The sequence below is a fragment of the Barbus barbus genome (assembly GCF_936440315.1).
Source record: "Barbus barbus genome assembly, chromosome: 17".
NCBI lineage: Eukaryota > Metazoa > Chordata > Actinopteri > Cypriniformes > Cyprinidae > Barbus > Barbus barbus.
The window spans coordinates 11,883,629-11,902,963 of record NC_136745.1 but is presented as its reverse complement, the minus strand read 5'-3'; the positions used below and the strand labels follow the sequence as shown (position 1 = coordinate 11,902,963).

At 35.6% G+C, this 19,335-nt stretch overlaps 1 protein-coding gene across 1 annotated transcript; it reads left to right on the top strand.

The window, feature by feature from the left end:
* Positions 1-3,352: 3,352 nt before the first annotated feature.
* LOC306883592 (potassium channel subfamily K member 4-like) lies at positions 3,353-12,485 on the top strand (the record flags this gene model as incomplete). The annotated part of the gene is made up of 6 exons (XM_079438964.1): positions 3,353-3,541; positions 4,243-4,357; positions 4,440-4,600; positions 6,185-6,371; positions 9,706-9,842; positions 11,622-12,485. The coding sequence occupies 6 exons, from the start codon at positions 3,353-3,355 to the stop codon at positions 12,483-12,485; spliced, it is 1,653 nt and encodes a 550-aa protein (XP_079295090.1).
* Positions 12,486-19,335: the final 6,850 nt, after the last annotated feature.

The following is a 19,335-nucleotide window of genomic DNA, read 5'->3' as shown; positions in this document are numbered from 1 at the left end:
AAAGGGTCTGTGTTTAGTCGACAGTGGATGCTTTCCTCTGGTTCACAACATTTCTACTCATCTGTAAAAAATGTACTTCTGGCATGATGTCTTTTACACAAACCTCATTCGGTCACAAGTAATTTCCACAGTTAAAGTACAACCTGTTTTGCAGAATAATGTAATAATAGATTGAGATAACTCATGAACATGGTGTTATGCACTTGTGTTTTCAAAAGCCAAATGTTAGTCATCATTGGAGCAGAAATCAAAGGCTTGTCTAGGGATGTGATATCACATATCAGAGCTTTTAAAGGATTTAAAGGCCATTTTGGTCTTTGCATCACCTCGGTCAGGGAGTTCTGTTTATTCTCTCCTGAGCTTTGGCTGGGTCCAGAGGGCCCAGAATTTTGGATGTTTTGAATTCTGAGCTTTAATGTTTGATGTTGATTTAGTATTGTACTTTTGTCCACAGATGACAGACGTCCAGTCCATTTAGTGCTGGGTCATCACCGTAGCTGATGTCATTATTTTAAGTATGAAGGTTGTGCTATAAGATGAATATATATATATATATATATATATATATATACATACATATACACACACACACACAGAAATGCACAGAACCTTATTGAGATCACTTTATTTTAAGGTGTCCTTGTTACACGTTACATGTACTTACTATTATAATAATAAATCATGCATCATTACATGCAAGTAACCCTAAAACAAACCCTAATTCCAACCATATCTTAAGTACATATAGTTAATTAATATTACTTAGTACTTAAATGTATAATTACACTGTAACAAGGACACTTTAAAATAAAGTGTAATCCTTAATCATTTTATAACCGCAATAAGACAATTTATGTCCTTATTTATACTGTATTTCCATTAAAGGGGTATTTTATTGAGCTAGCAGTAGACTGAGGTGTATTTCCTTTTTACAAATGAAAGGCTGTACAGTTCATTCAGTAAGTTGGGTAGCAATTTTGTACTTAATGAAATTGTTTAAATTCTAATTAAAATGTGTGTAGCTACTTCGTATTTTATGTAGTCAGTTTTTCATAAAAACAACACCATTGAAGAACTGAGAGAATAGGTAGTGTGAATTATTCAATTACTTTCAAAAGTCTACATTCGGATGGATTTCTGTCAGTATCCTCTAGCACAGTGAGCCAAACAATAATAAAAAAAAAAGTTTAATCCAAACCTTTTTCAAATGTAAATGTATAGTGAGCTGTTTGACAGTAGTCTACTCAATTACATCACTTCTCTCCTCCGCGTGTTTTCTTGACCTTTTGTTTATAATAAAAAGTTAGGCCTATAGAAATATTCCATCATTAATTAATTAATGGTAACGTTTTTGTTTACAAAAGAACCTTCAGAGAACGTTCTTAGAACGTTAAAAATCGGTTCCCAGAAAATAACTTAGCGGAGTGTTTCATAACATAACATTACATTAAAATCTGAGACGAAAGATGAGAGAAGAGCGCTCAACAACATTTTTTTAAGCACCTGAAACAGATGAATAAAGTGGCAGCTTTAGTTGGTGTCTGCCAAACAATCCTCTCTCCTCCCCTCCTCTCTCCGTCTCTTCTCTGCTCGTTTTCTTCAGGTTCACGCAAGACTTGGGAATGGGGAAAGTCCTGATGAGTGCATGTATTCTCACAGTGCTCTGCAGGAGAGAGGGAAGTCCTCACGACACCCACTCCCGACGGAGGTAAGATAACACTCCCTCACAAACTTTACACCTGTTTTATGCTGTTTTGTAAAGCATTGCACTGATTAAACGAATAGTTAACATTTTAAAGAAGATATAAAGGTGAACGGTTACTTTTTATTGCCTGTTGCATTGCAATTAATCAAAAATGAAACGAAAACAAAGTTTTTTGCATGTGGAAAAGTGTCAGAAAGGTACAACAGCTTTCTCTGAGGCAGTACCGTTTCAAAATATGTATCATTTGGGAACTAACACGCACATTTGAGGGACTACTATCCACTTCTTAGGGGTAAACAAGGTACAAAGGTGTACCTTTTGAAAATGATAGCTTTTATACTTTTTTTGAGAGTGAAGATGAATTATGAATTATTATGAATTTGAATGTAAATCTTAAGCAAATAGAGATATTGTATACTAGTATGAAAATCTATTTATTATTGGATGCATCAATATATATTACTTGGCTAATAAAGTAAGGTCTGAGAAACGTAATGTCATTTTAATTTAATAAATGAAAGGCTTTAATCTGGTTTTGGGAGCAACACAGTTTTTTATTCCGAAATATTTGACCTATTTTTAAATTTGTGCTTTACCCATTTGTTTATGTCTGTTTTGTAAGATCTGTAACCATTTGATGTTCTTTGCCAAAAAAAAAAAAAATTCTTCTTAATTTCACACACGCAAGTTGTGCATATTTACGATCATAATAAATGCAATGTAAAACATAACACAGTAAAGTAAAACAAATGATTACAAATACTTAGTGTCAACATAATGTATACCATAATATACGGTAACTATGCGTCTTCAAAGTAAGTCCTAGAGAGCCCTGGTGAGCATCAGGGTTCTGTCAGAGGGCCGTAGAACAATTTGTTTACATAGACCTTTGCCAGAAGTTCTGTTTCAATGCCGTCATGTGTTGTCTTCTTACCTCTGTGCCTTTACCCCTCTCCTGTTATGTGTCTGGACTGGGTCAAAGCTCCTGAAGCTCAAAGCTGATCTGGAGTCAGTTTCAGGGTGTTCAGAGCATTTTTTTGACCGTCATGTCTCACAGGTTTTTATGTGCGCCAGTGGAAGAGGCTGTGCAGAGACAAGAAGAGTGTATAAATGGCTACAGCAAACATTTGATATGGAGGAAATGGAGAAAACAGTGAATTTGGAAAAACAACATTGATAAGGTAAATAATTGATCTCTGTTTTCTATTATAACCTAGAAATATTCTGTTACTTAGACACTCATAATAATAAATAAATGCCATTGCAATAGATAACAAAATATCAAATAAGCTGCCATTTAGCACAAACACTTTCAAGCAGAACATTTCACAAAAAGAAGTGATACTGTTCAAAATGCAATTTAATTTGCAATAATTAGTTTCGCAATGATATTCTGTGTAATTTTGACATACTTTGAAATGATCCTAGATACTTTTTGGGGCCACTGTACTTTGCCAAATATTCAAAACACACTCACATTTCTTCATTTGTTGTGATAAGCAGAGATAATTTCATTATTGTGTTCGTTTCCCTTGACGTTCTTCTCTTCGCTCCACCTAACCTGATGGACACATGATTATCAGTGTTTCCAAAACATTCATCCACAGAATGCGGCATCTTGTTTGACGTCATCAGCGCCTCGTAGCCATGCGGTACACAACACTGTTGACTATCCTGGCAGCCGTGCTGCTGTATTTGGTGTTGGGGGCTCTGGTGTTCGGCTGGCTGGAGTCCTCCAGGGAGGAATGGGCTCACCGCGAGCTGCTGACGTCTCGAATGGCTTTCCTACAGAACCACAGCTGTGTCACCCCTTACAGTCTGAGAGAGTTCACAGAGGTCTGTTTGAAAACTTAAATGTAAAATTAAGTGGAATTACAATCTAGAACTTGGGGAGTTGGTGTAGAAATAATTTACATTCTGAAAATGCTAGTAAGTTTCACAATTAATTACCAAGAAATGACAAGCAACACACCGAATTAAACATGGAATTATAATAGTATTTTATGTATAATATACTCCCAATAATCTTTTTTTATTTACTACTTTGAAAAATAATTATTTATAGGGTATATAACCAATACTAGTCTAAGTAAAGCTATTACAAATTGAAAAGTTTAATAAAATAAAGCTAAAATAAAATATTAGATGGAAAACTTAAATAGAAATATAAAAAGCAACACAAATTAATAAAATGACAACAACACATAACAAAATAATTTAAACTAAAATGATAAAACAAAATATCAAATAAAAGGCAAGTGAAAATAATTATAAATACTACAATTAGTATTCAAATACTATAGCAAATTTTAGTTTTACTAATTTTGTAATATGCTTTTGTCCTTTTTGCCAATGCCAAGACAACACTTCTAAATTTCGTTTTGATATTTTCAAGTTTAAATTTGTTTTTTTTTAGCTTTATTTTAATTAACATTTCATTTCTTAAAAATAACAACAGGTATTTTTTATAAATATTCTGTGTGTGTGTGTAGTTATATATGTACACTGGGGCATCATCCATCATCTTTTCACTTTAGAAAGTGGTTGATGCCATTGAAGCAGGTGTGGATGCCAGAAGCACTTCAAATTATACCAGCCGATGGGATCCATCCAATGCTTTCTTCTTCTGTGGTACCATCATAACCACTATCGGTGAGATATTTTCACTTTAGAGTTTAATTGTTCACTTTCATCATCTTAGAAACTTGATTTCACATGTTCTCCTCTTCTCTAGGCTTTGGCAACATTTCGCCCAAGACAAAAGGCGGTCAGTTGTTCTGTATATTTTATGCTTTGGTGGGGATCCCCATGTTTGGGATACTGTTAGCAGGGGTTGGAGACCACCTGGGCACCCTGCTGAGGAGAGCGGTGGCAAAGGTAGAGACTCTGTTCTTGGTAAGTGACTCCTTAAAATTCAGACCATAAGAAAATTTGATTAATAATGTGGACAAAGAGATAAAACAGTAAGTGATTACATATTGTATTAACTACTAATTGTAAAGAGAATTTGCGATATGAACTGTGTTGTATTATATGAAACATTTCATAGTAATGTAATAAAAAATGATAAATCTTTTTTCTTATAAGATTGTTCTACAGACAGTAATGACGGATAACCTTTAACATGAGCTCCATCTGGAAACAGGCTCTTTAGAAGCAACTGTTTAAAGTACATGGCGAGTGCTGAACTTCCAGCCAGTTACTACGAATAATAATAAAAGAAAAACTAATAGATATCACCATACTTCCCCAGTTGATTGATTACATTAGAAATAGCAAACCTTTTTGGGGGGTATTTTTGTATCAGGTTTTCTGATATTTTGTTTAAATATGTAAATTAGGATTATCTAATTAAATATACACAAATTGACATACATTTCCAGAACAGAAATCTGAACATTGGATAAAGCCAGGTTCAAAATTTTAGTTTCATTTTAGCGAATATTAGAGTCAAAGGTTTTTACAACTTAGATTTTAGATTAGATTTTTTTTTTTTTTTATCAAGCCAGAGATATGAACTTGGAAATCTGAGAAAAAATATCAGAAATGTTAGACATAAACTGGCAATTCAGAGAAGGAAAGGCTAAATTCGAGATGTAAATTCTGAATTGGAAAACATTTTTTTGTTTGTTTGTTTATATCTCACAATAATCTTACAAATATCACAAAATCTGAATCGTAAGATAAAAAGTCACACTTATTTTTTTTTTCCGTAGCGCAACAAACTTTCATAGAAAATAATATCAACTCCCAGAAAAATAAAAAGCACAATGTTTTTAGGAATGTATAACATGCAGGCAAATGACATTTGAACAAACCCCTCTATAAAAACAATATAGATAGGAGTAAAACTGTAAAGTCTGGTGTATGTGAATGCTGCTGAAGTGGAGATTTCTTCAAAGATATGCTTTGTAATATAAATATACAGACGCAAATAGATAAACTGCAATAAAATAAACACTTAAATTAGTATTTTTGATTTCTGTATTTGGTATTTTTCTGTATTTTTTTATTTGATGTGTTCTTTCTACTAGTCTGAAACAACACATTATGAGAAACCAAATAACCCAAAATCTCAAAACTGACCAGTCCATGAAAAAGCAGTTTTTGTCAGTAGTGTCTTGCCTTATTATGATTATTACTGTAAACTGCATGCAGCGCAAAAAGACAGCCTTGAGTTGTTTTCCATTGAGTTGATCAACAAGTCTTCAGCAAGAACCGCCATACAATCAGTACCCACTAAAGACATTCTTAAGAAATTACCTGAGAACCTCTTAAGAATTACACTTTCTTATAAATTTCTTAAACTTAAAAAATTTGGAAATTTCTTAACATTTTTGCTTATAAAGATTTATGTGAATCCAGCCCCTGATTCCCAAGTACTAATAAGCATCAAATAATTTCCAAAATAAGAAAGATAACTGTATTGTGTTGTCAGGTTTTGTTGAAAATCATCTTGATTTTTCCCCTGCTGAACAGCGTAAGGGTGTGAAGCCCACCAGTGTCCGTGTCATCTCCGCTGTCTTCTCCATCCTGATTGGCTGCTTAGTCTTCATCGCCGTGCCGACCATGATGTTTAAGGAAGTGGAGAGCTGGAGCCTGTTGGAAGCGGTGTATTTTGTCGTGATCACCCTGACCACGGTGGGCTTTGGAGACTATGTGGCAGGTGCACAGATATATGATGTCTACATACAATAATCATTACATATGATTTAGTTTACTGTGTCATGTGACCGTATTATAATTCTGTTAAGGAGCTCAATATTGTATTACGCCTGGAATTGCAGGATGTTTTGTCATTGGATCCAGACGGCCATGAAGTCGCAGACATTTACATCATCTAATTATCTGTTTTTAAGCCATAGACACTAATTATAATAGAATTAATTGTAATAGCTGTAATTTTAGACCAGAGCAGAGCAGTTTCTGAAGAAGGTCTGGATGGTTCCATTCGATGGCCAAAGTTGCAATCTCTTGAAACTCTGAGGTTGGTTGTTCTTGACTCTGTTGGGGTTGAGAGAGTCCTCTCTCTTAAGTAAGCACATGGCTGGGTATAAAATGGGGCCTGTTGGCCCTGTGGGCTGCAGTGGAACCATAGATGAAGATGCAGAGACTGCCGGGAGCGGGGAGAGAGAAATGTCTGAGCGAGTGCATTTCCATGATGGTGAATTCCAGGGTTGAGTGAAGATGAACTCCAGTGGTATTAGTCTGACTCTTTGTAGTCAAGAGCCATTTCCCCAGGCTGGGGAGACCGCACACAGCTCTATGTTGGGGCCTGCCGGGCGTGCCCGCACCGGCTCAGGCGCTCCATGAGTCCAACCATACAGGCAGCAATTGGAAGATTTAGCAGAAGAGCAAGGCGGACCTGTGTGTGAGCACTTTAAAGTCAGGGAAGAGTCACACCTTTCAGGATGGGCTCGACCAATGAGAAAGGCTGAATTTCCAAGCGGGAGGCTGCAAATATTGGGGGGTTTTATGACCCTTTGTCTGACAGCATGGTTCAAAAGGCTCTAGCAGTCTATACTTTGATTAAATTACACACACACCTGGCATTCTATGAGAAGGTGGTGTACACCAAAGTGTGCGTCATCAAATGAGCATTAATTTGGTAGGAGACACGATATAGGTGGGGTTACATTAACTTGTCCTTCACTCATAAACAGTGTTGGGAGTAACGCGTTACAAAAGTAATGCATTACAGTAACGTATTACTTTTTGATGTAACGCAGTAGTGTAAGGCATTACTAAACAATTTTCAGTAATATTTTACTCGGTACATGTTCAGTAACGCTTGTGTTACAACACACTTTTAGCCCCCAATTGTTTTTAGTTTTTTTTTTTTTTTTATTTAAAGTCGGTCTCTGACTATTATATGTCCCTAGGCCCGGGCTTCAGGTAAATATTCACGTCATAGTTCAGACGAGGGCCGGTCCTGGGGCCTGTTTTAGGCTTCTCCTTATCTTTATATTTTAGACATCCATCAATTATTGATGAAAAAAAATTACCGCACTAGTGGAAACAACATGAGTCCGAGCGGCTGGACGGGGTTTAGTGTCCCGCAGCAGCAGTGAGCCGTCAGCTGAAGAGTTTTGCTTCAAATACACCAATAAAGCAAAAGCCCCAGCAAAACTAATTACCATGAATGTGTCCGGGGGAAATAGTAAGGATTCGCCATCTCCTCGTTAGACGCGCCTTTAGAGAGAAGTGCATCTTCACGGATAACGATTGTATTAAATAGTTTTTGTTTACGTTTTTATTTATTTAATTTAAAGCTTTCTATAGATATTGATATTGTTAGTGCACACAAATAAAAGTAGACCCTTTACAGTTACGAATGATGTATTACTCTTACCTTTATGAGCAAAAAGTATGGCGTAAGTTGTTTTCATTGAAAAAAAATTGTAATTGATTGCGCTGGTGCCTCCATGTCCTGCGCTTTAGCTTCCACTCTCCGCACAAACTACTGAATGCAGCGCACATTTATCTAGGTTTAACGTTTAAACATTGTTATATGCTTGACCTTAGTATATCTATAGATTTTATTTTAGGCAAGTCGTGATGATTTGAGAAGGCTAAACTGATCAAACATAAGCTATGATCAGCCTGCCGGTCTGCCGCTGGCCGCTTGGTCATTACTTTAAGAAAGAAAAAAATTATTTAATGAACAAAAAAATTTTCCAAACGTTTTTTTTCTAAATGAACTTAATAAAAAGCCGGAACGATATATAAACACTTTGCCATTAGGGCCGGGCTCTAGTACATTTTGTCATTTTAGAATGTTAAGTTCTACTTCTGTAGATATTTTGGTGAAAGTAACTCAAAAGTAATACAGGAGTCATGTAACGCATTACAATTCTGAGACAGTAATATTGTAAGGTAAGGAATTACTTTTAAATAACAGTAACACGTAATCTGTAATGTATTACAGTTTGGAAGTAACTTGCACAACACTGCTCATAAAGCATGCATAAAACAAAATACAATGCAAGAGACACTATACAAGATAGGTAAAATCATACAATGTCCTGGGATGCATGTCTGTAGAAAGGTTTGTCTATGAGTGACAAGGAGGTAAGTTTTGTTTGTATGAGCATTGCGTGGGTTTCAGAAGGGTCTGTTCTTGCGGCATGTCACATCTCACATACTTTTGAGCTATAAAACAGTCTTATCAGATGGTTGCCCTGGTAACTGAGCCTTTTAGGGTGCTTTTTCGGAGAGAAGGATCCATAGACCCTCACAGATTGTTTGTTGAATAAGAGGGTTTGCTGGATTATTCATTAAATATAAGGAATAAATGTGTGTCTGATTGGTCCAAATGCTACAATTAATTTATTACATATATATATATATATATATATATATATATATATATATATATATATATATATATATATGTCTTTTAATAAATTACTACTACTTTTATTAAGTGAGGGTGCCTTAAATCAAATGTTACAGTACAGACATTTATATTGTCAGAGATTGTCAGAAAATATTCTATTTCAAGTAAATGCTGTTCTTTTGAGCTTTCTGTTCATCAAAGAATCCTGAAAAAGTGTATCACAATTTCCATCAATTTTTGAGCATGATTTCTGAAGGATCATCGTATGGCTGCTGAAAATTAAGGAATAAATCACTTTTAATAAATTATAGAACACAATAATTTTAAATGTGTAAAATTATTTCACGATATTACTGTATTTATTGTATATATATATATATTTTTTAAATGTAGCCTTGTAAAGCATAAGAAACTTCAAAAACACCAAAAACCGACCCAAAATATTTGAGTGGTGGTGTATATTTTTGGTTGAGCTTAACTTGTATTTAACTCAGAATATTTCTTTAAGTGCTTTGCTCATTTGAACAATTGTGTTTTCCCATGGCTCAATCTTCAAACCAGCAATCTTCCCATTATACCAGCCCAGAGCTTTCAACCACCAGGCCACACCACCCCTGTGAATAAACCCTGTGTCATTATCTTTCCCTTTCCTCTATTCCAGAGAACAGGAGAGATGGAACACCCCTGTACAAGCCGTTGGTGTGGTTGTGGATAGTGTTTGGTCTGGCCTATTTTGCATCTATCCTCACTATGATTGGGAACTGGCTTAGAGTGCTGTCAAAGAAAACACGTGCAGAGGTGAGACAGACAGAATGAACAATGGATTTATCCATTTCAGTTTTTCCACAGTGGACTGTTTAATATGGACTATTTAAAATAAATCTGCAAAGTGGAACAAATTTGTATGTGAGATGTACACTATCGTTCAAAATTATTATTATTTTTATTCAGCAAGGATCCATTATATTGACCAAAAGTGACAGCAAAGACATTAATAGTTCTACAAAATAATTTTTCTTGAACAATAAATCAGCATATTAGAATGATTTCTGAAGGATCATTTGACACTGAAAACTGGAGTAACAATGCTAAAAATTCAGCTTTGCATCACGGATAAATGACATTTTACAAAGGTTTATGAACAATGTTTTGACATGCTCTTTCAGATTAAAGAAAAAAGTTTAATTTATAAAAGAAACTTAGATTTTTGTGAAAAAGGTTATTTTAGATATATGGCTGTTTAGGCTAAAATGGGCCACAATTTTCAGCTAAAATGGGCTGCATACACACACACACACACACACTTTTAGACAGATATTGAGGGTGAAAATAAGTTTATAGGCCTAGATATGTATCCATTCAAAAGTCTTTAAAAAAAATGCATTGCAGACAGTATGGCAGGAGGACAAGCAACGAAAGGAAACTGAGAGACGAGAAGAGAAAGGGAAAGAAAGGAAGATGTCAGTAAGATGGGCTGCATACACACACACACTTTTACACAGAAATTGAGGGTGAAAATAGGTTTATAGGCCTACTGTAGATATGTATCCATACAAAATCTTAAGTCTTTCAAAAAAAAAAAAAATACAAGCACACATACATGCACACAAAAGACACCAATGCACAGAAACACACACAACATGATCAGTTCATTTTTAATTGCATTGTTTAATTAAATATTCATTCAACTTTCTATTAATGAAATACATTTATGGTGTTGCTATGGCACACTAAAGACAATAGTGTCAATGTACTGTTAAAAATAAAATGATTTAAGCTGAAATTACCTGTGTTGTTCTCTTTTTATATTGGTCCATTTTACCTGAATGTTGTGCCGTGGCTCCTGCTGATACTGATCATTTTAAAACTTTTATACTTTTTCACATTTAAAAAATATAAATATATTTAAGAGACCCATGCTAATTTATAAGAATATCATTAGATCTCCTGCATAGCTTATTTCAGGGTATTATAAGTCATTTACCAAAACGTGGCCCATTTTAGCGGACTTCACCCTAGTTATTATTATTATTATTATTTATAGGCTAAATAAATGAGTGCACTTAAGACAGTAAAATGTTTATCACAAAATAATTCAAGAATGCTTTCTTTTTAAATGACCTTTTACAGTTTTGGAAATGTGTTTGTGTACTATTCATTCTTAACACTAAGACTTATTTTGGTGATTTTATACTAAATTCTTTATTCTTTACCATCCAGAGATAGATGCATGTTTCACTGTTAATGTTATTATTAAATAACTAGGCCTATTATAACATTGTATTCAGTTAGAGAGCAAAGGAATGACAACATAACGGTACATTATTTGTTTTGTATTGTAATTTTGTATTGTTTTTTTTTTTTTTTTTTTAGAAAATTAAGGATATTTTCTATTCTTCTTTTTAGCATTTATTTTAGGCTATAGGATAAAACACAGGCGGCGATGTTTTATCCAATTGGTGATTAGTGTAAAATAAACGCTAAAAAGAAGACCATTTTGCTTTATCATATGACTACTTCCTCATAAGTTAATTCTCTCCATCAGTTTTTCTTTTCTGTAATGTGTTTTTGTTTTAGATGGAGGAGCTGAGAGCCCATGCAACAGACTGGACTCAGAACATCCAGAACATGTCCATGGACTTCCGTATTCCCGTGCCACTGGATCTCAACGACCCCTTTCAGCTCCAACGGCGTCGTAGACGGAAGCGTCACCGCCATCATCGCCACCCAAGACTGAGCGCAGCGGGATTGGCTCATGGGTTCTCTCTCGATGCGGATGTTATCCGAGAGAATGGACACTTGATTCTCGGATGGCCTGCGTGCAAGTACACCCCAGGGTCTGATATCAGGTCTGAGCCGCCGTCCCGATATAGGTCGTGGTTAGATGGGGCATATGAGGTGAGACCAGGATCGAGGCTCACGGTAGGACCAGCGTCAAGATCCGTCTCAAGGTTAGAGCTGAAACCACCATCAAGACCCGGATCCAGAGCCATTTCCAGGTCCCTTTCAGAATCTGGAACGGGATCAGTCTCTGGATCCGAGACACCATCGGAATCCTGGTCGGAATATGAATATGAGTCATATTCCTGTAACTCAGAAGACCTGGAGTCTGGAGCTGAAGGGACTCTCAGATCACTGGAAAGTCGGAAGGATGTTCCTGTCGTCGTGGTTGACAGCTGCGGCCCACCTCATCCCTCCCTTCTGGACTTCTTTGGTGAGAATCTGGCGTACATTGACGAGTCCTCAGACACTCTTAGTGATCGGGTCAAACCTGCTGGACAGAACCGTCAACGCAAAGCCAAGAGGAGGAGCATGACGAGACAGATTCCCCACTCATATCCTGTCGGACTGAAGAGGGAGATCAGTAGTGAACTACAACCTCCATCGCACCCTCCAACACCTCCACCTCCACCACAGTGTGAAGATGCTACACATGACTGATGCAGACCATCACAAATATGATTATAATATAGCTTAAATTAAAATGGTTTGTGCATTGTAAAAAAAGAGTTCACGCCTCCCAGACAAACAAACGCCTGGTTTCACAGACAGGGCTTAGACTAAGCCAGGATTAGGCCATAGTTCAATTAGGAGTTTTAAGTAATTTTATAAACGTGCCTTAGAAAAAAACATTACTGGGGCCTCATTTATAAAATGTTGCGCAGAAACCATCCTAAATTTGATCTTACGATCATTTCTCAGATATGCGTACGTGTGATTCATAGAATGAACTCCTAATTAATGTCATTAATATAAAATATGACCAATCATCATCATTTAGAACAGCGAGCTGCAAGAACAGCTTACATTTTCAAAAACCTGCAATGCTCCTACAATAAAAAGTGCGTACATCTGCTCAGACCCTGACGTGACGCTAAGCACTTTTCTACGTCAAAGACCGTCTTTATAAATATGAGCACTGGCGTGGATTCAAGCGTACGCACACTTTATAAATGAGGCCCCTGGTGTGCATCTTGAGACAAAACAAGGCCACTGATATATTCTAAGATCAGTCAGTGCAAGTTTCTTACAGATTAAACTGCTCAGATTTACATTTTAGGCTGGGACTAGGTTTAAACCTTTTCTGTGAAACCAGACTTTTTAATGTTTTTTTGTTTTTTTTATGTCCAAGTCTGCATTTATTTGATCAAAAAGTGAAACAATAATATTTTGAAATATTTTCAGAATAACTGTTTTATAATTTTTTATTCTTGTGATGCAAAGCTGAAATATTCTAGTCTTCAGTGTCACATGATCCTTCAGAAATCATTCTAATATGCTGATTTACTGCTCAAGAAATTAATTATTAATGTTAAAAACAGTTGTGCTGCTTGTGGAAACGTGACACTTTTTTTCTCTCCAAAATAACAGCATTTATTTGAAATAGAAATGTTTGTAACATTATTCTGTAAATGTCATAACTGTTACTTCAAATCAATTGCATCCTTGTTGAATCAAACTCTGAATTTCTTTTAAACAGCGGTGCATAAGGTCTAATGTCTAGATGGCCAACAAAAGTTTCTGAAATGTGAGCTAATTAATAGAGCACACTGTACTAAGTGCTGTAGCCACAATGCAAATTACTTATTTTACCATCCATTTCCAGATGAATCTGAAGTAACATCATCCACATTAAACATCTATCCCCCGCATTATTTTCATTTTTATTTAACTGATTTTTGCAAAATGCTAAAACCATTTTTTATTTTCAAAATATTAACTGGACACCATGCTGAATAAAACATGCCACATGAAGTCGTGTATCAACAGTGTCTCCTACGATGTAAATTTACATGTATGTGTTCTCTTAAATATAATATTTAATAAATTCTGAACATAGCCAGAAATTTGAAAAAAATCAGCAAATCAGATGTTTGTTTTAATGTTTGTCACTGCCACTGGTTGTCAAATTTTAGTCGTAATATTTAATAGAATTCACAGTAAATTTTATGCTGTCAGTGAACTAGGTAATAGGTTAGTGTTCTGATTCGTAACCACAAAAAAGTGAATGGTAAATGCTGTTATGTTTTTAGGAGTGATATTTTATTTGTAGTGTCTTGCTTGTTAATATTCCTCTAATAGTTTTTTGTATTATATGCTTTAGTTATATAAAAATACTGTTTATATTTTGCATGATATACTTTGAGAAAACAGGAGACAGTTTGTTGTAAGAAGCACATTGTTTATTGAAATGTTTATGTGTGTGCCAAATTGGTTATAATTGTATTGTCATGAATACAATGTTTGGTTGTTAATTGATGTTTCAATTTCAGATTTTTTCTTTTCTTTTCTTTTTTTGGACATCACGGCTGATTTCATACAAAGAGATCTAAAATACCTGGAGGATGATAAATGGAGAAATCTTATTACATGGCTACTTTTGAACTTCCATCCATATGTTTCCGGCTGGAGGTTGTAGAGGCAGAATCTACCAGCAGGGGCCAACATGTTCCATATCAAGGTTTAACTGCTTAACATGTACCCATGAGGGCCCTCCTGTGGTCATCTGAACTGGGCAAATCTCAAGGTTTTGTCAAGTTATATCCCGTGGTTAAAAAAAATAAAAAATACTTAGCAGGGCATAAATCAGTCAATGTTTGTACTAATGTTATATTTGCCCTGCAGGTTTGCGGCTTACACACAGTGTGCTCACTTTCCAGAGCGGATATTTACCCAAACACATTTTACAGCATGTACACAAACAGAATGTTTAATTTCGATGGTGAATTTGCACAGCAGGAGCTATATGAGCTTTTAAATGCCCTTGGTGTGGGAAGACGAGGCGAATGAGAGGGAGCGAGTATGTCCCAGCATGAGACAGATCCAGGAATGGCTTTTGTAAGGCACTGGCTGTGGGGATAAATGCTGGTTGCAGAGTAAAGGGGGTATTTAGAGGGAAGAGGACAAACACATGGCGGCGGTTTTCCGCAGGACTTCCAAAGCACCCTGAAATTCTACCTCTGGACTTCAGCCCCACCTAACACAACTTCTACACCCATACTAACGTCTCGAACCGGAAGCTGTTTCCTTTTGTAACCTGAGCGTGACTGCGATCGATTTCTGAGGGAAAATGTTTAGCAATGTCTTGCTTTAAAAGTGGTCAGTGACACACCAGGACTTGGAAAGCAGTCTAAAAACATTTAATTATGTAATTTTGTAAATCATAAAAAAAAAAAAAAAACAGTTTGTGACTGTTCCATAATCTTGCACAGAGTAAGATAATCATGGAATGAATTAAATGCAGGTTTAGGAGCTTAAATGAAACCTGTCAAAACTCATAAACAGTTCAAACTAGGTTGGAAAAATGATTTGATTTTGAATTACAAACATCATTAAAGCTGCAAGCAGTGTTGAAAGGGCCCTCGCACCCAGGCTCACCGCCACCTGGCGACTTTAGGAAAACAGTGAACAGTGAGCAATATGCTATTTAAAGTGGTAAATAGGCTATAAGAGAAATATCTCAGTCATTTATATGTGCCAAACTTACTGCCAGCTAGTGGCGCTATAACTATAAGTGAATATTGACATCTAGATGTCTTCAAGCCAGGACTTTTATCAAACATGTGAAGTTTGGGGCAGATTGGACATTGTATGCCTGAGTTACAACAACTTCCTATTTCATGGTGAAACATGAAGTTTGTCAGGCCGCCACGGACACACCCTTCAACGAAATCTCAAGATCTTAGATTACACTGACCAAATTTGGTGTTGATCTGATTAAATCTTTAGGAGAAATTCATTTAAATACAATGCCTGAAAATGGCAAAAACGGCACAAAACTTGCAGAGAAAATTCAAAATAAGACTTCCTGTTGGGTTTTGGACTTCGTACCGTGGGACTTTTTTGTAGGTATTGGTGTGTTACATGTGTCTACCGAATATCGTACATGGATGTGAAACATAGCTCATGGTGCCCTTCATTGAAATTTTATAGGTGGTGCTATTGAGCCATTTTGCCACACCCAGTTCTGAAACCAATATCAACTGTACATTTTTGCCACTTCTGGCATGTGTGCAAAGTTTCATGAATTTTCGAGCATGTTTAGGCAGATTCATTTTCAAGAAGAAGAAGAAACTGAGCAATTCTTAACCAGCTTCAGCAGATTCTTGTTTTAGGCTTATACAACAAAAAGTTAAGAAATTTTCTAAAAAAATAAGTTGAGAAAACTCAAAAATCTGCTGAAGCTGGTTGCCTTCAGTGTTTTTTTTTTATTAATTTTTTTTTTACAGTGAATAGGGTCCTCGCACCATAGGTGCTCGGGCCCTAAATATCTGTTTAAAGAGATTTAAACAGCAGAGCTTAATGTTGAAATTTTACTTTTTACAAGCAGTAAAAAAACATCCATTCCTTTACAAATAAACCAAAAAAACATGGTTACTATATATTAGTAGTTAGTTAACTCATGTAAACCACATATTATCCATGATTTTGCTACACTAACCAAAGTTAAACCATGGTATTTATAATAAAACTGGCAATCAATATGCCAAACCATGGTTACTACACTTTTACTAATGTTAGGGATCAAGCCAGATATAGAGACAGAAACACAATTAATTTGATCTACATAGATGATTATGGTATATTTCTTTATAACATTGTACTACCAAACAACATATAACCACTAAAGCAAAGATTTATTAAGTACAGTATTAAGTTCAGATTATCTGCCCAGAAAAGTCTTCTAGTACATTTACTCTATACTTTCCACTTATTACAGTGCAACTCTAACTAATAACAGCTGTTGCTTGTTGAAGCAGATACTGTTTAGACAATTCTTAGTAACTGCATAATTACATTCTCAAATATCTTTTTTTGTCTTGGGAGTTGATGTAAAAACAGAATGCAAGACATGTTCAAGGAACCTCGAAAAATCTCCACACATCCAACACTTCACATCTCATCAGCTTCATTGCATGAACATGACATCAGATCATATATTCCATTACTGTTTTTCTGATTTGTTCGTTTCCATTTGTGTGGTTGGAGATTTTGCATTCTGAATTGAAAGAATACAAAAACCTTGGCAATGAGGTGGTGTGCTGGTTTGTATCTAGAGGAACGTTCTAGAATGAGTCGCATTACTGTATGTGACACCACAATATGAGGAAATTAAAGTTTATGCTTTTAACAAGCGAGTGAGACCATGACATTTGTACTTCTGTAGGGTCAATATCGCTGTTCTTGATTAGCTAAAAACCACATTTATATAGACAGACGCTAGAAAAGTAAAAACAAATGAAATTTCCACCATCAACAGTAATGAGTCGAAAGCAAAATCTAACTATGAAGTTGTCTTAAGATGACATCAAGTCATTTCTTAACCACTTAATTGGTGTTTCCATGCAACGGTTTACATTTAAAAACCTGATTCACTTTTGGCTGAAGCGCTCATCCACAAGATTAGCTTCTGGGCATTATGGGTCGAACATTTCAGTAACACCAACCGCTGTTCATGTCGTGAGATGTCAAGAACGCAATAGTCTAACAAAATACACCCTAAATGACATAATGCTTTAATTCAGATCAGTTAGAGCTTCTCTAAATGCTTTCTCTGTTCTTCTCTTTCTAGTTTTTTTCTCATTGGCGAATGCAGACATTGTTTGCACAATCAACAAATACGCTGTCTTTTAACTTTTCTCAAAGCATGAGATACACAAATCTAATATTTTGTGGTGAAAAGTACAGCATATATTTGATAAACTGGTATATAACATAAAATCAATCCAGCATAAGTTTGCATTAATTGGCATCCTGGGCTGGCATTAAACTAAAATAAACTTAAAAAGCTATTTTGTGGCATATCTGTGGAAAGCTATAGCTTTACATTAGCTTTATATATCATGCAGGAGTGAAGCAACATTTCGCCGTCCCCTCTGAACTCTATAAATATATTAAAAGAAAACTATAAATAAGTGCTTTTTCTATTCATGTAGGCATTCAGAAGCTACAGAAGCTAACTTCTGCAGTGGATGTTTATCTTAAGCATGTTTTTAGAATTATTGGGGCATTGCAAGATTGAATAAAGAATTTGCTTGACACCCTCTCCATTTCTATGATTTTGTCGTGTATATAAAGGTCGTTTATAGGAGTATACTCACACACTCTGCTGTGGCAAAGAATCTTTCTGTTTATAGACATGAACTGCCAGAACATCCCTGTCTCTCCATCTAGACTCTGCTTCATACAAAGACAAACAAAGGCTCAATCAGTAATGCCAAAGAGATCATTTGAAAAATTGTGATTAGACATTATAAATATGTATTACCATTTTAAAATCTGTCATTGTTCCGGGTTCTTGATGAAGGTAAGTGGCCATGGTGCCAAATGTCACATCACATCTAGGATTATGGCTTTTTTGGATTAAATTTTGTGTTGCAGTTTGCATATTTATAAAGCAATATTCAATATCAGTGTCTTATTTTCCTGAACCAATCAGAATTTCATGCAGGATTATAGTTATACAAAAAAAAAAAAAAGGCATATATATACTTGCCATTCTTTGCAAGTATATATAAGAATTAACATGAACTGAAATAAAATACTATATAGACATACTCTATAGAACTACAAAAAACAAAACAAAAACCGATTAAAAACATTAGCCTACTAAAATCTGTAATAGTATCTCAGTGATACTAAAAAAGAACTGCCCTTAGATGGTGAGACGATCATAATGATTTTGGAGAATATTAAATATTTATGACTTCAAACACAGTTTTAAAATGTATGCATGTGCATTTACATCACAGGTATATTCATTTCAACCAAAAAAAGCACAGTAATAATAACCCTTCTGTTACGTAGAACTGTTTTTCTTACATTTATGCATTTTGCAGACACTTCTGTCCAAAGCAACTTAGACTGCATCCAGATTTGAGCTACAAAAATGCAGTAAAATTGTTGTAAAGCAGTTAAGATTCTCCTAAAAATGTTGATCTACAGGAGCAAGGATTCAACCAATGGCTGATAATTGAGATCACAGTCTGCTGAGTCTAGACTGCTATGCAACTCTCACGACACTTGTGCACATTCACACCCCATCAAAACCATGTGTCCCAAAGCTGCTCTCACACCCAGCCTGCTCTTCCCAAACCACACGGCCCTCAGATGGCTGATCGTCCTCTTTCGTTCCCCGAGGATTCGAATTTGCACTCCACCAATCAGCCTTTTGCGGAGGACGCTGAGTCAATGTTGCGTAAGCGACAATAAGTATTTCTGTCAGTTCATTTTAAGGACTGTTATGTAACAATACGCTCTCCCTCTATCCCTTTGCATCCCCCATTTCCAA